Source organism: Sparassis crispa, assembly GCF_003851025.1.
Source record: "Sparassis crispa DNA, contig_000003F, whole genome shotgun sequence".
Taxonomy (NCBI): domain Eukaryota; kingdom Fungi; phylum Basidiomycota; class Agaricomycetes; order Polyporales; family Sparassidaceae; genus Sparassis; species Sparassis crispa.
In genome coordinates, this window is record NW_020939750.1 from 868,598 (window position 1) to 890,595 (window position 21,998).

General features: G+C 51.4%; 7 protein-coding genes across 7 annotated transcripts; 4 read left to right on the forward strand and 3 right to left on the reverse strand.

Moving 5' to 3' along the window:
• Window positions 1–929: 929 nt before the first annotated feature.
• On the forward strand, window positions 930–1,792 carry SCP_0403420 (Transcription initiation factor TFIID subunit 13; the record flags this gene model as incomplete). Its single annotated transcript, XM_027757078.1, has 3 exons — window positions 930–1,359; window positions 1,423–1,520; window positions 1,598–1,792. 3 exons carry the CDS (start codon window positions 930–932, stop codon window positions 1,790–1,792), a joined length of 723 nt encoding a protein of 240 aa, XP_027612879.1.
• A 525-nt stretch (window positions 1,793–2,317) lies between these two features.
• SCP_0403430 (Probable glucose transporter rco-3) lies at window positions 2,318–4,163 on the forward strand (the record flags this gene model as incomplete). Its single annotated transcript, XM_027757079.1, has 5 exons — window positions 2,318–2,555; window positions 2,616–3,557; window positions 3,609–3,642; window positions 3,698–3,723; window positions 3,775–4,163. The coding sequence occupies 5 exons, from the start codon at window positions 2,318–2,320 to the stop codon at window positions 4,161–4,163; spliced, it is 1,629 nt and encodes a 542-aa protein (XP_027612880.1).
• A 140-nt stretch (window positions 4,164–4,303) lies between these two features.
• SCP_0403440 (hypothetical protein) lies at window positions 4,304–6,179 on the reverse strand (the record flags this gene model as incomplete). Its single annotated transcript, XM_027757080.1, has 6 exons — window positions 4,304–4,555; window positions 4,620–4,751; window positions 4,810–5,051; window positions 5,112–5,435; window positions 5,490–5,561; window positions 5,627–6,179. The coding sequence occupies 6 exons, from the start codon at window positions 6,177–6,179 to the stop codon at window positions 4,304–4,306; spliced, it is 1,575 nt and encodes a 524-aa protein (XP_027612881.1).
• Window positions 6,180–6,855: 676 nt separating this feature from the next.
• SCP_0403450 (hypothetical protein) lies at window positions 6,856–15,087 on the forward strand (the record flags this gene model as incomplete). Its single annotated transcript, XM_027757081.1, has 23 exons — window positions 6,856–7,406; window positions 7,460–7,935; window positions 7,990–9,863; window positions 9,920–10,237; window positions 10,287–10,424; window positions 10,476–10,903; window positions 10,960–11,076; window positions 11,132–11,344; window positions 11,398–11,541; window positions 11,597–11,735; window positions 11,789–11,957; window positions 12,018–12,112; window positions 12,164–12,244; window positions 12,297–12,892; window positions 12,944–13,054; window positions 13,111–13,147; window positions 13,229–13,454; window positions 13,527–13,651; window positions 13,705–13,947; window positions 14,001–14,213; window positions 14,263–14,679; window positions 14,736–14,873; window positions 14,929–15,087. 23 exons carry the CDS (start codon window positions 6,856–6,858, stop codon window positions 15,085–15,087), a joined length of 7,008 nt encoding a protein of 2,335 aa, XP_027612882.1.
• A 148-nt stretch (window positions 15,088–15,235) lies between these two features.
• SCP_0403460 (Dolichol phosphate-mannose biosynthesis regulatory protein) lies at window positions 15,236–15,587 on the reverse strand (the record flags this gene model as incomplete). Its single annotated transcript, XM_027757082.1, has 3 exons — window positions 15,236–15,385; window positions 15,445–15,531; window positions 15,582–15,587. 3 exons carry the CDS (start codon window positions 15,585–15,587, stop codon window positions 15,236–15,238), a joined length of 243 nt encoding a protein of 80 aa, XP_027612883.1.
• A 446-nt stretch (window positions 15,588–16,033) lies between these two features.
• SCP_0403470 (hypothetical protein) lies at window positions 16,034–20,897 on the forward strand (the record flags this gene model as incomplete). Its single annotated transcript, XM_027757083.1, has 15 exons — window positions 16,034–16,193; window positions 16,242–16,639; window positions 16,693–17,069; window positions 17,127–17,244; window positions 17,303–18,188; window positions 18,245–18,431; window positions 18,487–18,619; window positions 18,677–18,774; window positions 18,841–19,260; window positions 19,312–19,569; window positions 19,622–19,959; window positions 20,010–20,061; window positions 20,123–20,309; window positions 20,363–20,588; window positions 20,644–20,897. The coding sequence occupies 15 exons, from the start codon at window positions 16,034–16,036 to the stop codon at window positions 20,895–20,897; spliced, it is 4,092 nt and encodes a 1,363-aa protein (XP_027612884.1).
• A 205-nt stretch (window positions 20,898–21,102) lies between these two features.
• Window positions 21,103–21,662, reverse strand: SCP_0403480 (Vacuolar protein sorting-associated protein; the record flags this gene model as incomplete). The annotated part of the gene is made up of 4 exons (XM_027757084.1): window positions 21,103–21,169; window positions 21,219–21,432; window positions 21,486–21,578; window positions 21,641–21,662. The coding sequence occupies 4 exons, from the start codon at window positions 21,660–21,662 to the stop codon at window positions 21,103–21,105; spliced, it is 396 nt and encodes a 131-aa protein (XP_027612885.1).
• Between the last annotated feature and the right edge of the window lie 336 nt (window positions 21,663–21,998).

The following is a 21,998-nucleotide window of genomic DNA, read 5'->3' on the forward strand; positions in this document are numbered from 1 at the left end:
GTTTCATATGCAAACGACTGTAATTCTAGGTGGCCGAATGTTCAATCCCACATACCCCCGAAAATGGCCGACCTGCCGCCAGGTTGTGTGCAAACCCCCGAAGTGGTGACAGAAGTGCGCTTCCTTGAAGTAGAGTAATAAACTTCCTTCGCCAGATTGACAGTCCTGTCACGCTGGTCACGCGCAGAATTACAGTCCATTTACGGTCCCTCCTGCCTAATCCGTCCATGCGCGAGTCCCCGGCCAGCCTCGCTGAGTGGATGAAAAAATGCGAGAGAACATGCGCATGCCGCACACGAAGGTTGGTGAACCGTGATGCAGTAGATAAGGCTCCGGCAGGGCAGGGCACCGCCGGCAGGAGGTAGCGCTGGGGCTTGATGGGGACTCGGAGCTCGCCGAGGGGACGTAAATTTGAGGACTGTAAATCTGTCGGTCAGCCGCGCGTTCGTGGGGGGCCGCGGCGCGGTTCCCCGCGAGATTCAGCCCCCACTCCAGCTTGCTTCGGGTCGCCAGATTTACAGTCCTGACGGGCGCGTTTACAGTCCAGCGGGGCGCTTGTGGGGCCTCCCCCTTTGGGCGACCCCAGGGCGCCTGTCTTGTTCTCCCTGACCCTCCCTACTGGACGCGCCCCTCCTTCCTGGCCCTCCCTGGCCCGGAAAAAGGGCGGATATATTCGACGTGCGCACCGCGCGCCCTCCCGCCGCGGTTTCCGCCTGCTCCTCCCGCGCCGCTCCCTCTCGCGCACCCCTCGCGCCCCGTCGCGGCCTTCGGTTCACGGGGTCCTTCTCGGCGCCGTTCGGCAGGTTCGGCTCGCGCGTGACGCTTCCAGGCTTAGGCGCCGGTGTCAATTTGGCGGCGATCAGCCTTTCTTCGCCTTGCGTTGGTCACTCATTCCCTTTTCTTTGTCAAATTCTCAAGTTCGGTGCAGCATGTCGTATTATCCACCACATCACCCGGGAACAGGATCGTCCTATCCGTATAGCACCTATCATCCGCCGACTCCAGGAGCCTACTCAGCCACACCAGGGGCGTATCCTACTACTCCCTACCAGTCGACGTATCCACCTACGGCAGTAACTGGTTACGGTGGAACATGGCCTTATGCATATAGCTATTACCCACCACAACAATCTACACAAACGGCACTGAACGTGGCGAAACCTACCATAGGTCCAGCAACTCCGGTGACCACTGCTGCTATGCCCACCCCTGCGCCCCAAAGATCGGCTCCAACTCCAGCATCATACACATTCACGCCGACATACACACGGGAGTCAGTTTTTGCTGCATCTACCGGAGGTGCAGTTAGCCGAGGTGCGAGGAAGCAATCGACGATGAAAGGGTTGTTCACAAAAGAACGTATGTCTGTCTAATTCGGTCTTTTGACTTCCATGGTGCTGAAGCATTTTACGATGTTGCAAGTGAGAAATCTGATGTATGGTTTCGGAGACGACCGCAACCCTGCCAATGACACGGTGAATGTCATGGAGGAAATATTGATCGAGTACATCGTTGATGTGGTGCGTAGATTTATGCGTCCTCTGTGATGTGTGGGTGTCGTATTACTTTCGTTCATCACAATCTTGTCTTCACACAGTGCCAGACCGCTCTCACGCCTGGTAAGAAATCCCGGTTGTCCATTGAAGACCTCCGGCGTGCACTTTCAAGACCAGCGGATGCGAAGAAACTTGCACGGATGGAGGAGCTCCTATTTATGCAGGAAGATATCAAGCGTGCACGGGCACAATTTGAGGAATCGGACATGAATCAGGCTAGCTCATTCCAGTCATGATTTTCGGTTTTATTTTGTATTTTTTAGCCATCGTCATTTATAACCGATGTTTAATTAGTGGATAATCCGAGCTCTGGCGCCGACATTTGGCGGAACTTTTGAATCTCGAACCAAATGATAGGCTTGAGTCTGACCTGGGATTTATCAGTACGTCTTTCCTCGTTGTCTGTCATCGGCAAGACTGAAAAATAAGAACAGTGTTCCAGTTTAGTAAACTACTTAGCCCATTTCAACCAGGGTGGGCATTCTTGTCTGTTTCCTCGGTGTTCCTCAGTGTTCAACGTCTTGCGTTGTGTATCATATTACTTCATGGGCTTTGTGAGATTATGTTCTGAACTACTATGGGCCCGATCTCGAAAAGATGTTTTGTTTCAATCAAGGCCGATTCCAGATATCTTGGCAGCCTGTCAGCCACTTTGACAACGGTTATTCGAGATCTGTCACTGGCTCACGACTCTAATTCCTCTCTTTCGTCGCCATTCAGACCTTCTGCTCCACAGTACTTGACCGAATCGGGCCCTCATTATGGAGCGTTTCAGACCTAAGACCTATACTGCTCGCTATCCTCGTTGGATGGTTGGGAAACCACTTCTGATCGCTTCTTCTGCCCTTGCTTCACTTGGAGATGCACTGTTCGGCTATAGTCAGGGCGTCATCGCAGCTGTTCAGGTGCAGCCTCCCTTCATCAAGCGGTTTTTCGGAAGGTCGGTTACTATTGAGCAAATCCAAGCCGGGACTACAGGCGTTGATCCGTACGTTCAAGGTAACAGTACAGCTCGGGTGAAAAAAATGCAAATGGCTGATATCCTTCATCCCACATTAGCTATCACGGTGGCGTGCTTGAACATCACTGCTCTCTTCGCTGCGTTGGGATCAGCCTACGTCTGTGACATCCTTGGTCGTCGCATGTCCATCCGGATCGGCGCCTTCATTTACCTGGTAGCCGCCTTCATCCAACTCTTCGCCCCGGATCTCGGGACGTTAATTGTCGGCCGCTCTATCCAGGGTTTGGCGGTGGGGATGCTGTCCATGACCGTGCCCATCTTACAGTGCGAGATCGCTCCTGGACATGCTCGAGGACTGTTCATCTCCGTCGAATATCTTTGTCTCAACTCCGGGTATCTCCTGTCCTCCTGGGTTGGCTACGGATTCTTCTTCGCTCTGCCGTCGGAAATCTCTTGGAGAGGCCCATACATCATTCAGGCGGTACTGGCTGTCATGCTCCTAGTGTGGACCTTCGTGCTTCCAGAGACGCCTCGCTTCCTCATCAGTACTGGATTTGAGGAAGAAGGCCTTCGCACGCTTGCAGATCTCCATGCAGCAGGAGACATAGACGACCCCGGCGTTCAAAGAACGTACGCGGAGATTGTGGCCGCGATCACATACGAACGAACCCTGGGTGAAGCCAGCTGGGGTCAGCTCTTCAAGCAATACACAAGGCGTACCGTGATGGCTATAACCTGTCAAATGTTTGCTCAGTTCAATGGCATCAATGCCCTGCTGTACTTCCTACCTTCCAATCTCACTCGGGCCGGCTTCTCCATTGCATCAGCGCTGCTATATTCCGGAGTGTCTGCTATTGTGTACTGCTTAGGGACCATACCGACTATGTTCCTGATCGATAAGTGGGGAAGGCGCCCTTTCCTGCTCACCGGAAGTGCTGCTCTGGCTGCTTGTCTCGCAACTGTAGGTGGCCTGCAGTATCACGCGGATTCTCTACCGGTGGGCAATGCCCGCCTCCCGTCTGCAGATGGAATCTTTGCCGGTATGTTTCTGTTTCCCCTGTGTATTCGGTATCTGAATTCCTTCCGAACAGCCATTTGCATATATCTGTTCTTCTATGGTGCTACGTGAGTCTCCAGTCTCATGTGAGCTATTTGATCCGTAACCGATGTCATTTTGCAGCTGGGGTCCGGGGCCGTATCTGCTAGGTCAGTAGTTAAACATTGGTGAATGACCTCTCTTGACATTAGACCTCTCAGGCGCAGAGATCTTCCCTCTTCGTGCAAGAGCAAAAGGCATGGCACTCTCAATAACGTCAAACTGGCTCTGCAACTTCATCATCGCCTTTATCACACCCCCGCTGTTCTCATCCATCGGTGGTGGCTACTACTTCCTTCTACTCGGCTTTTGTGTGGTGTCTGGTGTATTCGTCTGGTTCGTCTATCCCGAGACTGCGCATCGAACGCTGGAGGAGATGGGGGCTGCCTTCGGAGACAAGATCAGCATTGACCAAGTAGTGGCAAATAGTCGTCTAGGGAGTGCGGCGGCGAAGGACGAAGACCTGCAGTCGGAAGCTACAACGTTACGGGCGAGCATAGGTGACAAGAGTGTTCTCTCCGGTAGGAAAGGTTCGGATGTTAGTGTATAACATTTAGTACTACAATTACGCGAGTCCACAGTATCGCGTCGAAGCGATCCATTTGTGATACAGAACACGCCCATGAGCCCTATAATTACACGATGGGCAGTTAGAGACGGTATCATGCAGAAGAGGATGAATCCATATTACTACTCAGCATCCTCTTCTCCTTTCTTCGCCCTCATGTCAAGCTGCCTGGCGCCTTCCATCATCTCCTTGATACGCTGCCACTCCATATTGATCACGCCCCTTTCGTCCAGCCAGTCCATGATGCCGTCCGCGTCGGACAAATCTTCGGGTGGCTTGACACCACCCGCATAGGCGACGCGGACGAAGCCGTCAGAACGGTCGTTGCCGCGTAATTCGTCTACTTCCTGCAACAGAGCCTTGAACGTAGCGTACTATCCATCCGACAAACAGGTGAGAACGAAGGACGACGGAGAAGTCAGTACGCGGTTTACGAACCTCCCAGTGAGTGAATTTATGGAACACGTGTGTCCTCGCGGCACAGAAGCGGCCAAGGTGGAATTCTTTCTTCGTGTTATCCTCTTCGTCTTCGCTGCTGTCAGAGTCAGATGAAATATTCACTGGAAGAGGCTTTTGTATACACTTATAATCAGTAAATCCATTTTCGACTCCGTTAGGGTCCACGTACCTCGAAACTGAGCTTGTCGTATGGCATACCGCTCAGTCTCCCAAGAAGTGTCGACATTCGGCCGCCCAGATGACATGCGTCACACGTAGGGATGGCGAAGTCCAGTCGTACTGTCGCGAACTCGGGGTATGCCTCTAGAGGCTTCTTGAATTCCAGACGCCAGACTGAAGAGGTGACAAGTGAATCCCTCATGCCAGTGATCTTCCGCCGGGCAATCTGTAGCGGAACAGAGAAGTATGCATCTACATGATTTCGTCGTCAGCCTGTGCAAACATCCAGGACAATCCTCATACTGCGCTTACTCTCGAGTAACTGCTTCATGGCGGCCCGTCGGTCGCGTGCTTTGTGAACCGCGACGTGCACGAAAAGCTGGCATATTATCTTGAATTGATGAGTGAGGTCTTGGTGAGTATCCATGCTGAATTCTGCGGGTAACTCGAGAGCGGTGGTGGTATCATCTTCTAATATGAAGTTATCGTCGTCAGAGGCATGCCCGCTGTCATCGTGGCTGGGATGCAACGTTTCTGGTTGAGCGAATGCAAATGGTGCAACATGTTCTTCTTCCTCTTCGTTGCCGCTAGCGGAGGAAGAACATTCGGAACGGTTGCTTTCTCCCCGTTTCTTTCCTGACGTGAGATATGAGTGGGTCGGAATATACACCACTACTGGGAAGAACTTACTCTTAAGTCTCTCGAGATTCCTTTGGAAAGTGGACTTCTTGTTGCGAGTACGAAAGCGCGACTCGAGAATTCCTTGGGATATTAACGAAACGATCAATCAGGGTGGAGCCTCTCAGCACCATGCAAAGAGAACCCACTCTCTTCATCCACTTCATCCAGGATGTCAGCTTCTTCTTCATCGGGTGAGGGCGGGCGGATGCCTCTCACCAGCTTGCGCATCTTCGGATGGACTTCCTCCTCCTCTGAGTCATCTAGCACCTGTTTTCTCTTCGTGCCCTTCCTCTTCCCTTTCCATGCAACGGGGGACTCCACCGTCTCCTCGTCTTGACTAGAGGCAACATCCTCCACTTCTTCCATCTCCTCACTGCCGGATCTAGCGTGCCGAACCTTCTTCTTCGTGCTCATGGAGGGACGAGGCTGTCGGTCCTCGTCCGAATCCTGGTCTTCTGGCTCAAAGTGTATAGCAGCGACATCAGTGCTCTCGCTCCCCGAAGCGCGTGCATCCGATATCGAAGAGTCGCGCGAGATTGTCACTCGCGCTTGCTTCTGCGCAGCTTTCCGAGGCTTGGATGGCGTAGTTGCTGCTCTCCGTGGTCCCAGGGGAGAGCTGGAACCTACGAAGCCGTCGAGAGTGTGCTGTGTCAATTTCTGTGGAGTGCGTGCCACCTTCCTCACTCTTCCGCGTGGCATTGGGGCCTTGAGGTACCTTGAGGGCTGAGTGAATGTGATGAGTTGTTCTGTATAAACCAGTCAAATCTGGAGGTGCATCGTCGTGGTGCAAAGCTGAGACGCGCGCGGGCGCGTCGTAACTAGTCTCCCGAAGGCAGATGGTAGACACTCTGCTTCAACCGATATCGGTGTCTAGTCTGCTTGAATTAGCGGGGGTCACACCGTAGTACACGCTTTCGGGAATTGCCGTTCGCTTCGACGCGTCCTGACGCGTCCCATTGGCTGGTCACAACTCCGACACTCAGCTGTGGCGCGCTCGTTATTGAGCTGGGGTGGGTCTTCCGTAGTGAATATCCTCTTGAACTTGCTCACAGCACTTTCTATGTGCATCTTGCAAATTTTGCATGGTAGTTAAAGTGAACGTGGGCGACGAACAAGCAAAATGCTTTCCGGGCTCGGCATCTTCCGGACGAAATCGTGTACTACGGCTCAGGGGGCGCGTATTCAAGCAGACCTTTATAACCCGTCCTCCACCCACTCAATGAGGATTATATTGTAGTCTGCCTACGGGAGACTAATCCGTGTCTGACGTCGTGACGTCGTGACCTCATACGCGTCCACCCCGGCGCCTAGTACTTCTGAATCCACTTGCCGGAGAGGTCTGCGTAGACGCGGAACACGCTGACCGCTTGAATTCATGGCTAATCCTGTCCTTCGCCTCGACACCACCTTTCTTGACACCAGCATAGTAGACAGCAGCACCTCGCAGAGCTTGACGACGCCTGCCGCTCGCAGCCGCGCTCGCAGTCTATCCCAAGCGGTCCTCCCGTCTTTCCGTATCTCAACCACCCCGAACACCGACAAACCATCCTCCGAGGCCTCCAATGCCTTCAACGTCTCTGTGTCTCATGCCGTTAACAAAGCTAGGAACGAGTCTCGCAAGCTGCTCGCACACTTGCTAGCACAGCTTCAGAGCAGGCCGGTGCCTCCGTCAGTCCTGGAAGTTCTGACCAATGGTGGCTGTCAAAAAAGCTTAGCTTCCAACGCACAGTCATTCAGAGGGGCCGCAAAGTATCATGGAGGTGCTAGGGACGTTCAGGTGCTCCCCCGCGTCTCCCACGATGATACAGACGGCGAGTGGGAGGACGATGCGCAGTTCAACACGGATGTTACACTTGATCTCATGAATCAACTCAAAGACGTCCTGCTTATTTCTGCGGCTCAGAAATGGGATATCTTCTACGACAGGCATGCACCATCTCATTCACGAATCTCGAGATGTTAATGACGGTCGTTGTCAGCCCCACAGATGTCAGCCGCGCTTCAGACAGGTTCTCCGAAGTGTATTTGCGCAGAAGGAGTCGCCAGGTTACGAAGCGACGGTCCCGATCCCGGTCTCGGTCTGTCTCGATGGCCACCGAGGCAGAGGGCGCCGTACAAGCACCACATTTACTATCCCAGTGCATCTCCGTAATAACCTCACTGATTACAGAGGATTGTCGCTTTAGGACGTCCAGCCCCCGGCCGTCAAGACCGCCGAATGCTTTGCAGTCGGTGACGTTGGACGTGGCACAATTCCTGATACACGAACATCGTCATGACCCTAAAATACTTTCTCAAATCGCATTCGCAGTTATCCCAGCATTTTACATGTTTAGGCCTTCTTTGCATACTCGGTTACTCTCTTTCTTCGACGATGGGGTGATTGGTCGCGTGCTACACGATCTGAGACGAATACAAGGAAGACAAACCAACGAACAAATGCTGCCTTCAACGGGTGAGGACGCACTCTTTCAATTTGATCTGACCGCCGTTGACCTCGCACTGAAAGATATGCTCGGGGGCGACTTCTTGTCTTCAGTCCAGTCTCCCGTGGTCGCTATCACAGTCGATGCGGCAGACGACGTGGTCATATCTCCATCGGAATCGGGCTGGAGACGCTGGCAAGTATCTGGAGACGTTGACTGTCAATCGACCAATGTGCCTCTCCAAGACATAGCGGTATACCAAATGTCCTCGGTGATCTCCCCATTACTCGCGGCCATCTTGGAGAACGTCGACATTGTCTCCGAATCATTACCGACGGTGCATCGTTTCCACCGACTGTTGACCAGAATCGCTGAGTACAAACCGGACGCATACGAAGACATCCTCTCAATCATCGCGTACCACTCTCCGCGTGCGCGCTATTTTGCCATAGGTCTTCTGATGTCGTACTGGTCGAGGGCTGTGGGCCACCTGGCTGTCAGTAGATCGTTCCCCAGCATCACATACTCGGCATCACTCGCCAAAGCACTGCAAGGTCCCAACTACACGCGGCATCTGTCCGATCACCCATATGCACACCAGTTTATCCCATGGCGCTTCAATTCAGAGTCGATGCGCAATCTTTTCGGAGGGCCCTCACATAACGAATGCCGCTCATGTTCAGACGCGATCACTGGGTTCGGACTGTTGTGTCCTTTCTGCATGTGCGCGGTGCACTTCGATTGCTATGACTATCCCGAAGGCAGCTTCTTCACCGAATACTTTCCTGCATTAGAGCCAGATGCACTAAAGGTCGCCTTCTTCCGCTTTTGCCATTTACATCCATCACGCCGCACGCTCCTTCCTGCGCCGATCCTGAGGGAGGAGCATACCTTCCGCCCTGTCAACCTCTTTGGTATGGCTCTCTGCTTCATCTGCCGCACCCCTCTCTGGGGATGTATGACGCAGGCGATGCAGTGTCAATCCTGCAAGCAATTTGTCCATGCACATTGTCTGGAAGCAACGTCGCTGCCCCGGTGTCGTTCTGTTTCTGTCGACGATACATATCTTACCATAGACTTTTCCGTTCTGCGCCGATCTTTCACGGAGTTCTACCGGGACATCTCGTTGGCCCTGACAGATCCCAGCCGAAGGACGTATGAAGAGGTCTCTCTTTTCTACGCTATGCTATGGATTCAGTTGGAGTTGTTGAAGAACGGAGTTGTTCTCGGCTCCATTCTGGTCGTCCCAGAGAACTCGGAAAAGCCGGTGTCTAATGACAGCCAGTTGGAAGAATTTGAGCTTCACCAGTTGATCAAGCGGTGTGAAGAGTACCTGTCTTCTGGCAACCTTTCTGTCTCCAGATCGTTGACTGATTTCTTTGTGGAGAATAACGTGCGAGCAGCGCAGGCGTTCATCTTCTTCGACTGGAACGCCCTCACGTTCATAGCGAGTACCATCAAGATGCCTCACCAGGTCCCGGGAATATCTACAAGTCTTTCCTCATCCGACTTACTCAGCGTCGGCCAGATGGATGTGTTCGAGAGCGAGCCCGAGGATGGCTCTCCATATCCCTTCGAGATCGCCTCGCTCTCCCATTTGCGGAACCAGCTAGGAGATCAGTTCCAGTTATACTCAGAGGCAGCTGCACGGTTCGCTCTCATGTATCTTTCGCACCTCGGCTTCTTCCAGCTCCCGGATGGGCTGGACGATTTGTCTCGCGACATCTCGCATCCGGAACGGCAACAGTGCGTGTTTCCGCTCCCATTCGGCTTGGAGGTGTCGGCGGAGGTGGAGACGTTGGCAGCGGCGATCGAAGCGTGCTTGTCGGACTTCGATTTGTCTGTGAATGAAGCGGGTTTCTTGCTCCTCGTGCGGCGGTTCTGTCCTGACGGGCTGATGACGGACTACGCGTTGCGTAGGCTCGCGAAGGCCGTTGTGCACTGGATATTGTCCGAGGTGATGCCCCCTGCCACCTACAGGCTTTTCTGATCTCATGTGGTTGGTTTGAATAGGACAACAACCTGGCCGTAATGCTTCGCGACTATGTTGCCGAGGGGCGCAGCCTTCCTGGGGTTCGTTCAGGTTTAGATCCACAGCCCTGGCCCTCGTCGTCTGAATCTCGACCAACGGCGGCGAACTCGGTGAACAATGGAGGTGATTATGTGGCTAGTCGACGCGCACTTTTGCACCGGTACGCTGCACGGTGGTTGCTTGCTCTCCACAATCAGGATGTCGACAAGTACACTACAACCATTTTCGATTTGCTTGAGGAGCACGCAAATGAGAGTGAGCCTAGCGATCTCATTTTAGCGGCAGATGACTTCCAGAAGGTGAAATTGTCCATGCGTAGGAGCGTCTTATGAGCTGACGTCATTCCAGAGGAGGCGACTAGCTGCCACGGACAATGTTCTGAGATTGATCATGAAGTTGCATCAAGCAGGCGTGGTTTTTACTTCTTACCATGATCTATTTGGTAGGTGGTTGGAGTTGGCTTCTGATGTGCGCCACGATGAAGAGGTACGACTCCACTCAACCCATTACGTCAAAATCCTCATCATTTTTTGATAGCCCATCTGGTCATTATCCCGCCTTTTCACTCGAGAGATCGAATCCAGCCAGCGATCTGGCTCCATAGTCGAAAACCGGATGACCATCGTGGACCCGTCGACAGTAGCCCCTCTCAACCCTGTGAACGTGCTCATTGACGTGGCGACCGGGAGTAAAGAAGGATACCTGCGTACTCTGCACTGGCTGTGTCTGCTTGTACGGGCGGGCGTCGACGTCTCGGTCTCGACATTCATGCAGTTAGTGTCGCTCGCGAAACGATTCGATGTCACGGTCAATGAGTGCCTTCTGTTGGTAAAAGCAATCATGTGGTCTACGTGGCTTAGGGTAATGGGGCGTCAAGATTTGCAGAACGTAGTTGCGGCGCTGCATGCTCACTTCGCCCCTCAAGTAGTAGCACGCCTTCAATCAAGGGATAGGTCGCCCGAAATGTGAGTTATCTCAGCCGACAGCAGTAATCGTCTAAAGTTGTAAATGCACCGTCTAGGTTTCTTTTCATCCGACAGTCGCTGGCTACGTGTCTTCTACTTTACGGATGTGACAGAAGCTATGTCACCTATCTCGGGATGATTCACAAGGAAGAAACTGATGGTTTGGCATCTAGGTAAGCACAATACCTCTATGCATTGCGATTGTCCATCTGATCATGGAAAGACTAGACGAAAATTACCTCGCGCCTCGATGTCTGCGGATCCTATCATAGTCAATGCTGACTTGATAAGCGCCTTGAAATTATACGTTCAGACGGAAATCCATGACGTATCTTGTTTGGTGGCGAAATTCCTCAACGCCTTTCTCAACGAGGCGGCCTTCGTAGAGTCATACGAGGTCGACAACTTCATTCTACGCAATGGACCTATGTTATGCACCTGGTAAGATCACTTTGTATTCATTGGAAGACTATTGCTCACGACTATAAATGCAGCATGTGGCAGTTTTACGCTATCCAACACCATGATATATCCACCATCAGGACATCTCTTCTCCTGCGCGTTCTCGTCGTCGATCCGCAGCCTTTTCAAGCCCTTCTTGAGGAGTGGTTCCAGGTAGACATTTCTTGGGAACTGCGGTAAGTATTGCGACCGTCTTGCAGTAGTCTGAACTGATGTGTCGTGGTCTTTTAGGTTGCAAGCGATTCTGCGTCTCTTTCGCATCATCCTTGACGTGACAAGTCCCGCGTTCAGCGTAGAAGATCGTCAATGGAGATCAACTGTAATCGACGTGTTCTATTACTTCTTCTCTTCTCTATGGAGGGACCCAAGGGTTGTTCTGCTTTCATATCAACGGCGTCTTGCGTCCCTTACATAGCATTTCAGGAAGAAGTTAGACTCGCCGTAGACACGTGGTCTCAAACGCTCCTTCCAGCTCATTTCGACGCCATAACTGCGTGTTGGAACGAGTCCCTGGCTAAATCTACGATTTCCGAACGGATCAAGCTGATATCCTTTCTAGATCAGCTTCGCCCTCATTTCCCAGACTGGCGAGGTGAGATCCATGGTGTCGTTGCTTTGCTAGTCGCTTTACTTGCTCATTCAAGGACAATAGTTCTATCTTGGGAATGCATCCTTGAGACTCTGTTGGAAAGTGACTTCATGCAGAGGAATGGAGACAACGAGGATGGGCCAGCCGCAGCTCATTTGGTCAGTCTGGACGTTACTTCCTGTCCACTTCTCTGACAAGAGATTTTTCAGTCTATGTATGGGTTGAGTTCGAGTTCGAAATCTCCTGCATCCTACGCTGTCGACTTGGATCCTGAATTAAGTCATCTGAGAGTGAGTTGGCCAATGATTGGTCTATGCAATGGTGCTGACAGGTGTCTATCAGGTATCACTGCTGTCTCTGTCCATGCGGATGGTATCGGATGGCGTTTTCATCGACCTCGTTTCACTACTCAAAATCAAAGATCACGTTGCTCGGGTAGTGGGTTTCCAAGATGTTACTATAGTGCCGACAGCAAGCGGGCACACTTTTCATGTCCGCTTCAGTGCCTTGGGCACCATTGCGGAATCTGCTGACCCTTGTCTGAACGACCTGATGATGATACTGGACTCGTCAAGGTCCTATGATCTACCTCCGTCAGCCATGGGCGGCCTTTACGCAGAGGATGATAGCCCGTGCCATTTGCTAGTGGGATCTGTTTTCGTTGACATACTGCTTGACCTATTTGTTCATGCTGAAGCCGTTGGTACACTGTCGCCAATCACTCTGAAGAACATGTTAAAGTCGCTCATTATCCTGGTACATAAACATGACTTCGATTCGAAACCCTTGATGCATCTGCAGGGGAATTTGCGCAGGGCGGTTCGACATACGCTGGACCTTTTGTTCATGAATCTCAGTTACGAGATACGACAGCTCGCTCTGTCGGCCTGTCTGGCATTCATCAAGAGATGGCCTACGATCGTTGGCAATTTTATTTGGTTGGTTCGTTATCTATGAAGTAGAGTCTCACTCACACTTGTCCTGTATAGCGAAGCTATAGAGGCCGCAGTCAGACTCATGGTGGTTCTTGATTACGAACGACATAGCGACGACGTTTTGGTGGAACAAACGAGAGGGTTCCTCGATACTACACTGACTCTGTGCGACGCGATCGTATCCTTCCAGATCTTTCTTCGCTCACGGTCTTCTTATCTAGGTACTCTCAGAGTGGCGTATTCAACGTCTTATGCAAAGTGAGTTACGTTTGAAAACTCGTGAAACTTAGGCAAGCAGTACTCACTCCGTGTCTTCTGTATCGCATGTTTCCAACTTAGCGGCAATTGTTGTCTGAGTTCTTCGATGTCATACACTACGTCGTTGTGGCGAACACGAAAGCGAACATCTCAACAATACGGGAGGGTCTTCAAGACGAGCTCTTACGCGATACGTTAACGAAGGCTATCGAGAACGAGCCAGATTCATTCCAACGTGTCATTGGAAATATTGTCTCTTACGTTGAAGTCGTGCACCACTCTGGGTACAGCTCTGACATGATGCAGTGTAAGTGCTCGCGTCAGCAAAACTAATCCTGGCACGATAACCGAACACATCCTGCGTTATTTCCAATGCTAGTTGTAGGACTTCGTCTAACGCATATCGTTCGACGTACCGCAGAATGGTCTGCAGATGCATTCGATCCAAACCCTCTGCTACGTCTCGCGTGCACGCTTGTGCAACACAACAAGGCGCAGAGTAGGGTGAGCTGTGTTCTCCATGCATGGGGATTCCCTAACGTCATCACACATCTCAGGATCTGCTGATGTACATGGAAACACTGCTTCGTGCTGCCCTCGTCCGCTTCCACGTGTCCGCGGAAAGTCTAGCGCGTATAGTTCTAGCCACCTCGATGATTTACCGCAAGGCTGGTTCTATCACTAACTCTGGAGATGCGTTGCAAACAAATCCAATTGTGTACTCCATGTCGGAGATCTTGTCCGATGGCCTACACGGAAAGGCCCGCATATCACCAACAACATTGACTGCATTGGTTCAGGTGCGTATAGACTACCCTGGTCAAGTCCCTTTCACAGTTAAAACTACACACAGACTATGTCGGCGGCTATGGATCACGGAGTAGTTAAAGTCGCAATCTTGTCCGAAGACGCATTCTTTCGTCTGGCGGATGATGGACTTTTCTTCCTGTACAATGACGGTGTCTCCGATGGTCTGTCAACTGCGGATTTCAATACGTCTCAGGCGGTGGCGAACCTGGTCTTACAAGCGGCGGACGTACGCCCAGCAATCCTAGGCAGGCTTTTGGTGAGTCGTTGCCAACGAAGACATCCTTCCTACTAACTACCGCCCACAGAGGATTCAAGCGACTATACACACGTGGAATATGTTGGTTCTGGCTGCACTTGCGAGCGAGAGCCCCTCCTCTGCCTTCCGCATTTTTGATTACTTCTCCACGTTCTCGCTTGCGTATGCACGGTCTCTTTGTTCATACCAGCATCCACAGTGGCCCTTAGATATAGATGCACAAGAGATAGCTCACAGGGACATCAGCAACGCCTACGCTGCGCTCAAAATGTGGTTACTCCTGGCTCGAAGGGCAGCTGCGCAGCGCATTGAGCTAGCTGTGAACTCACGTCGCAACGGTGCAGACGGGGATGGTATGCTTGATGAAGAGATCCTCGCAACCAGTATGGTGTGGAACGAACTATGGCCGCCATTTGAAAGTGTGATGAGCGCCTTTGAAGCAGATGCTCATGCGGGGAACCATTCGGTACGGGCGTGTGCTCCTATCCGTATATATGCGACACTAACTATTTGAAAAACAAGCCACTGGCATCCACTATATGGGCGTCTGTGGCTGACCTTCTCCTATTTCTGCGTCAATCCCGCTCGGTCGCGTTGGATACGTCGTTGGAGACACGAATCCTCAACCGTCTACGTACCATTGTCCGTGGTGAAGCAAAGGTAGGCCAAAATATTGTCCCAGATGGTTCCTTGTGTTCATGCTTGCTTGATATAGCTGTCGAGGATTCTGCGGAGTATGACTGAGCCTCCGCCCGATGTCGCATTTGATTTCCTCGTGAGACAGGTGACGACAGAAATCGAGGCGGAAGAGAAGCTGCAGGCAGCTAAACGCCAGAACGCGATCCCAGAGAGAGGACGAAGGGTTGTTAGCTGACCTGGATGCATGGATACCGTAATATATAAGTACAGCGCGGAGAATGAGATTGTATTCCAATGTGTGGGGCCCTTACCATAATTATCGTACGTACTTCTACTTCCAACAAGTGACGTGCATACCGCACAATGTGTCATCTCATCGTCCGCTAACAACCAGTGGGATCTGCGACGATTGCAGAGCCAACAAAGAGACCGATTGCAGACATGCCGATAATGAGCAGGAAGGCTGGAATGCGTACAGCCCATTCTCGGGAGGGGAACATGTCGTGGATAGGATTAGAAGATTCAAATAATGGCTGCTCGAGAAATCGTGGGTTAACAAGCAGAGGGTTCCGCATGCGAAGGAGAGACGAACTAAAAGAATAGCCCATATAGTGTAGTAGGAGAAAACCGACGTTGCAAGGAGGAGCATTGCTCCGCCTAGCGTCTTATCTGTCACAGCCTGGAATCGCAGTCAGCTCAATCTTTCGGTGATGGTCCCAACTGGTTTACCATCATCGTAATTTCCCTTACTGCATTACCTTGCTTGCAAGGTCTCTCCACCCTCTTAGTAATTGTCGTGCTTTTCGACTCCCTGGTTCCTTCCGTGCATCTGAATCTTGCACGACAAGTCCCAACTCGGCTTGCGACGTCTCAAGTTCGAATCTATGTGGTGGCAAATTTCACAAGCAAGGCGAGGAGGCAGCACTTCCCTCGTTTGAGTTGAACATTCGCGGAGGGGAAGACCCGTTTTCTTCCAGTTCCACGTGACATAGATCCTCCCCACAGGAGTTCGTAAGCGCCCGGTACTGTCAGTGCATGAACTCAGCTCGAGCATGGTGATCTTCCACTCTAGATATCTTGCTTGTTTCCGTTTCAAGCCAAACTTCAGACATTTTGCCTAGATTAACACTGTTCAGACTTCTAGCAGGGAGTTATTCTCAACAAGGGGTGGTCTAACCACTATGGAGCCATCAGCCTTTGCTTCGCTTGCCCACGTTCGAGTACTGCTGTTGCCTGTAGGAGACATTCGGAGAGATACTTTTGAAAAGTGGGTTGCGGAGATTAAGAGCTTCCAGAGCATACGTCTTGGAGATATCCCCTCTGATCCTCGGGATGATAGAGGTGTGTTTCTACACTACTCACTATTTCCAAGACTCATGTTACGTGCAGCTCGCTTTATGCCCAGTCCTCTAGCAACCGGCTATCTTCACTTGAGCTACCCATCGCACCCGCCTCCCTCGTCGCATCATTCACTAGCCCTCTTTCGTCCCTCTGCCTTTCCGCTTGGTGTCATCGGAATTGCGACATGCTCTCAGTCAGATTCCATGTCTTCGATATTGGCTCACTTCAATTCGTCATTGAGCCAAATTTTCCCTCATGGATCCATGTTCCCAGTCGCCAGTAATTGTTTCGTTTTTGAGGAGAGCGATGGTAATACCACTCTTGATGTCAAGGACCATTTTCCCGGTTTAGTCATCATTCCTGGCATGATGGGGAACAAGACCCTCTATATCGGCACACTTGTTGCTGACTTGTGCTCTCAAATATTGGGAGAATTCGCTATTCTGGTTCGTGATGTCACTCGCCGATGCAGTCACCTATCCCTGATGAAATGGAACAGATGCAATCGCTTGAAAGCCCGCTTGGGAATGAATATTTGAACGCTGCATTGTTCCCTGTTCTTCCGCCTCCATCTGAAATGCCACGGTCATTGGAGGCTGAATTTCATGCTCATGCTTCCTTACCTCCGCTTCCCTCCCAAAGCAGCCAGCCTGAGCTCGCTTCACCTAATGGACCTTTACGGGCCAAAACGCCTTTGGCGGTCAAACGCACATCAACTGCTCCTGGATTTTCTGGACATCGTCACGCTAGCCTACCCGTTCCAGCAGCCAAAAGGCGACCAACTGCAATTGGCGCAGTATCTTCTCATGGGAGACTTTTCAAAGTCCTAGGCGACCTGTTCCTACTTTCAGGTAGATTGGAGGACTCGTCTGTGTGGTAGGACACTGCATCCTTCACTCCGCGAGAATGTGCTGAGTTCGGACGTCTTCCCAGGTATGGAGAAGCGATCGCATTGTTCAAGGGTGCCCAGGATACCGCTTGGCACGCATCTGCTTTGGAAGGTCTAGCCACCATTCCGGTGATTGAAGCCTGGGCATCAAACCGAGCAGTAGTGCGTATACAATGCTGAAAGGATGTGTGAGATGCATTGACTCTTCATGTAAATCCAGACGGATACCGTCGAAGGGAAGGAACCATGGTCTGAGATCTCGGAAAAGCTCGCTCAAGCAACTGCATTGTATTTCAAGTCAACGCCACAAACTGACCCTGAGACGAGCCATTCCCTCCTTTCTTACTTATACAGCCAGTCGGTCTTTCGTCAATCCTGTCTCCTCTTTTCTGTGTGGTCTGCAAAAGGGTGGGGTTCTCTCGCTTTTGCGACTATGCTGCAGCCCAGTTCAAGTCCCAATGCTCAGAATATCGATTCAAGCACGGCGACGAAAGCACGCACCAGTTCATCTTTCGCTGAAGTCGAACGACGGTCATCTATAACTGGGATATCTCGCGCACAGATAGCAGGGACTCTTTCGCAGGTCCATGGGCCCTGGCTACTCCATCTCGGACCGCGTGACCGCATTAAGGTGTTGCAAACACTCGCAGGTTTGTACGGTGCCCTTGGCTACCACCGTAAGGAAGCATACATCTTGCGGGAAGTCCTTGGTTCCATCATGGACCTTGTCGTCTGTGGGCGAGAAGAAGGAGGTGGGGCTAACACAAGTCGGACTGGCTTGGGGTTGGGGATCGGAGTTGGGAAGGTGACCACCATCCAAGGAACGGTCGGCGTGAAGCTGAACGAAAGCGCTGTTGGCAATGAAAGTGTGCTCAAAATAGTCAGGCATATATGCAGGGTGCATGGAATTGATCTCGAAGCGGTCAAGTTGGTCAATCCCGCTAATCGTCTGCAAGCCAGATTCGGTGAAGATTCTGATGATGTGGACGCCGATGTAGTGGGGCCAGCAGACGATGCGGTTGATGCTATCGAGGAGCCCTTTGGTTGGCCCGAACTTCAGATTGGCATTGTTCGAGAAGCGATAGCGGTTGCGGAAGCTCTCCCTGGTGTGTCTTCTTTTCATGGTCACGCCGTTGGTTTCTGACCGCTTAACAATTTACAGACTATCCTTCCGTAGCCCAGTTCTCGTTGTCTTCGCTGAAGACTCTACATCCGGTCATGAGTCATAACGATCAGCATCATCTATACAGGACTGCTGCGCGAGCTCTGGCCACAGCGAAACGGAGAGGAGACGAGAGAACAGTAGAATACTGGTCTGGACAGCCCATCGTCAGCATAGAGGTCCTCCCGTGAGTACGTAGCATCGCATCCCAAGGGGTTTCACCTGATACAACGGTTCTGCAGCTTGCCATTCGTCAGATTGCCTATGGAGACGCCGGTCTCTGCGCTTGCTCAAGCACCGTCGGATGCAAATCCAATACTCGTTGGGCTTACGGACCCCTTCTTATACAATCCTCGCAAATTGACTTCAGGACAGGTTGCTATTTTCGCGACATCCAGTTGGATGACTTTGACTTATAGTCATGATTATTAGAGCCGATTAACACTGGTTCAGAACGAGATATTTGAACTCATGCTCACCCTACGAAATCCGTATGTATTCGACCTTGAGCTACAGACCTTAGCCCTCAGGTGCGTTTGGATCATATCTTATGACTCCGAGGATACTGATATTCTCGACGGGCTGCCTACCGCCAGTACGTCCGGTGTACCCTTCGAGTCGAACACAATCCCCATAGTTGTCCCTGCGAACACGTACCATCCTGTGAGAATGTCTGGGAAGGCCCTTGCAGCTGGCACTTTAGTCATTCGTGGTTGCATAGTACAAGCTCCGGGAGGTATCTCGCGTGAGTTTGTTTTGCCATTGTCCACTGAGGAAGAAGAGGACAGACGACTACGAAGACGTAGTGCCATTGAATGCGAGTCCGGGAGGTCAAAACACTCTGGTTTGAGATCGAGGCCTTGGGCAAAGGGGGTCGGGTCGATAAACAAACAAATTCGATCAGACAAGCCTTCAATGCGTTTCCTTGAGTGCAAGATTGTCCCAGAACAACCTCTACTGCGGATCAGGAGGACATCCCTCACTCACGGTGCTGTAATGTTGTACAATGGAGAAACGTTCGTATTTCTCCGGAGCTGATGCTGTTCCTGTATTTGACATACGTTCAGGTCGACAATTCGTATCACGCTGGAGAACGTGTCAATGTTACCGATCGATTTTATCCGGCTAACCTTTGACGATTCCACGATTGCGCCTGCTCAGCAAGCGCTAGCAGATGGAGAGCTGTCTGTTTTCGAGACATACGAGACCGAATACGACTTGATACACCGACCTGCACTTACTTGTGATAGTAGCCATCAGTCACAGGTAGTAGCTCCTGGAGAAAAGGCTATTGTTACTGTGGATTGCTTTGGAAAAGTGGGATGGTATGTTGCATTGCTATATATCTTTACCATGTTCCTTGACGCCTCTTCATAGCACGAGTGGTGCCGTCCACGTCTCATATGCATATGTCCGTAGACAACAGCCAACGTTGCGGAAGCCTACAGGCGTGTTTCATACTCGCCAACTGACGTATCCAGTGCTGGTCACAGTATACCACATGCTCGAGTGTCATGCCATGGATATCCTACCGTACTCCCGTGCCGCTGCATCAGCACCACCAGAGTTCGATGATCTGGACGAGCCTATCGTCGCCAAGGCTAGGAAGGGCCTGCTCAACGTTGAGGACGTGTCAGATTGGTGTCTGTTCTCAGTTGAGGTCCGAAATACTTACGGACTACCGTTCGAAGTCACGTTCGAGCGGACTCAGCCAGGTGCGTAGTGCGCAACACTGACAATGTCAGTCGCTGAACAGGAATTCTAGATGTAGAGCATGCATCAACATCCTGTCTGGTACCTCCAGGGTCCACTTCACGGTGCGTCCACACGGCTATTCTGTCTCTGGTTTATTTTTCAGACCTCTATACTGCATTCCAGCTTGCTGATACCCATCAAGAAATTCTTCTTACCGGCGGAGCATATTTCTAGAGCAATTCCGACCCTTTCAGATCGACAATTCGTGGTGACAAAGTCAGCTTTGACGTCTGTGGAGGAAAAGGCACAAAGGGAACTCTTCTGGTACCGAGAAGAACTGTTCAAGTTTGTCCATGGACGGTGGAGAGAGGTGAAATCTAACCTGCTTACTGTGTATACCTTGATCCGCTCACATCTTGACAGAACGGAGGCACTCGCTGTGGAGAACTCTCGTTACGGCAACAACGCATGGCTCTGCCGATGCTCGAAAACTTGCGGACGGAGACAGCTAAAGTGAAAATGTTATTATTCTCTCGCAGTAGGACAGAAGAGGACCCGACGGTAGTCTTCGCAGACCGATTCGGAGGTCACCCACAAGTTCCACCATTCACGATCCTCTACTTGCGAACCAGAGTAATTAACTTATCAGGTCGGAGTCATCTTAACACCTTGACGCGTTATCTGACATGCGACAATGGTTGCAGCCTCGGAACTCATTCTCACGTTGAATCTGTCTCTGGAACCCGCTGGACATATCATCTATCAAGGAGTCACCGGTAACATTCCCCTGGGTAAGCTAGAAAGTGGTGCATCTTGTGATGTGGAAACCCCCATCGCATTTGTCTCATGTGGGAAGTTCGAACTTCTCGCGGACGTTCATGCACTTGACTACCCCGGAGATTCAGACCATGTTGGCCAAGGACGATTGACAGCGTCGGTGGTATTGGATAATTCGTAGTGATCAGGAGTCGGACTGTAGATTACTGTCGTCTTGTCGCACTACCGCTTGATTGCGGTCACTAGGACTCCATCCGCGTAGGAGCAAGTCAACTACCTAGCCGGTCTGGCTGCGGAATAATAAGGGTGCGATCCAATACAAAAACTGTCCAGGGAGCATGTTCTCGAAGCATAGGCGACGTCGGCGCAACAACCAAGTGCATTCTTCAATCGAAGTCGGAGTCCTCCTCTTTAAACGCTGCAGAGTAAGCCAGTATCGTACCATACACAAGACTACAGACGTGTTAGCTGGAGTAAGCGTGACGATGACGGTAACACGTACGCTCCACCGACAATCGACATCGCGCATGCTCCTGGGCGAATAATCTCCGAATGCGCTAGGACAAGGGGGAAGGCAAATCCTGTGACGACTACGGTTGATGTCATAAATCGCCCAGTGTCTGCTCGACCATGGCCATCATATTCAGCGGAAAAGTCGTCACCACCACAGCTCGCAAACAATGCATTCGGCAGTGGCGCAAGGACGAAGGTCAAGGCTAGGGATAATGATATGGATGGCATCCACCTTTGAATCACGCCGGAGACGCACCGACAAGAAGAGGAAGCCAATTTGCCCAGAGAGCACAGGATAGAATGATCAGCAGGAAGCCCACCGCGAGTACGAAGGACAGAAGAATCACGGCTAAGTTGGAAGCGTCAGTCTCGTTCAGATTCATGTCGCTGAGACCAAGAAGAGACACGCACTCTTTATGCCTGCTACGGCCATGGCTGTCGTCGACGTCGAATGCGATGTGTACAGTACTATTAGTACCTCTGCTGTGCGCGGTGCAGCGCAGCTTGGAGTGACACATGACTAAGCAAGATCATATGAGGTAACAAATGCCCATTAATTATTTTGTCACGCGCGGCCAGTCTGACTGTCTCTCACTATAAATAATAACTGCCGATGTCTGTTTGACTGTCTCCAACACCTATGTACTATGTCATACCATTGGTGGTCCCAGGTTGCGGAGTGCTAGTCCGATGAACGTCCCGCTCATGAGATTGTAGTTCCCGCAGATTCATATGTCTTACTTATTGGGTTTGTCGAGGCTTGTCTACA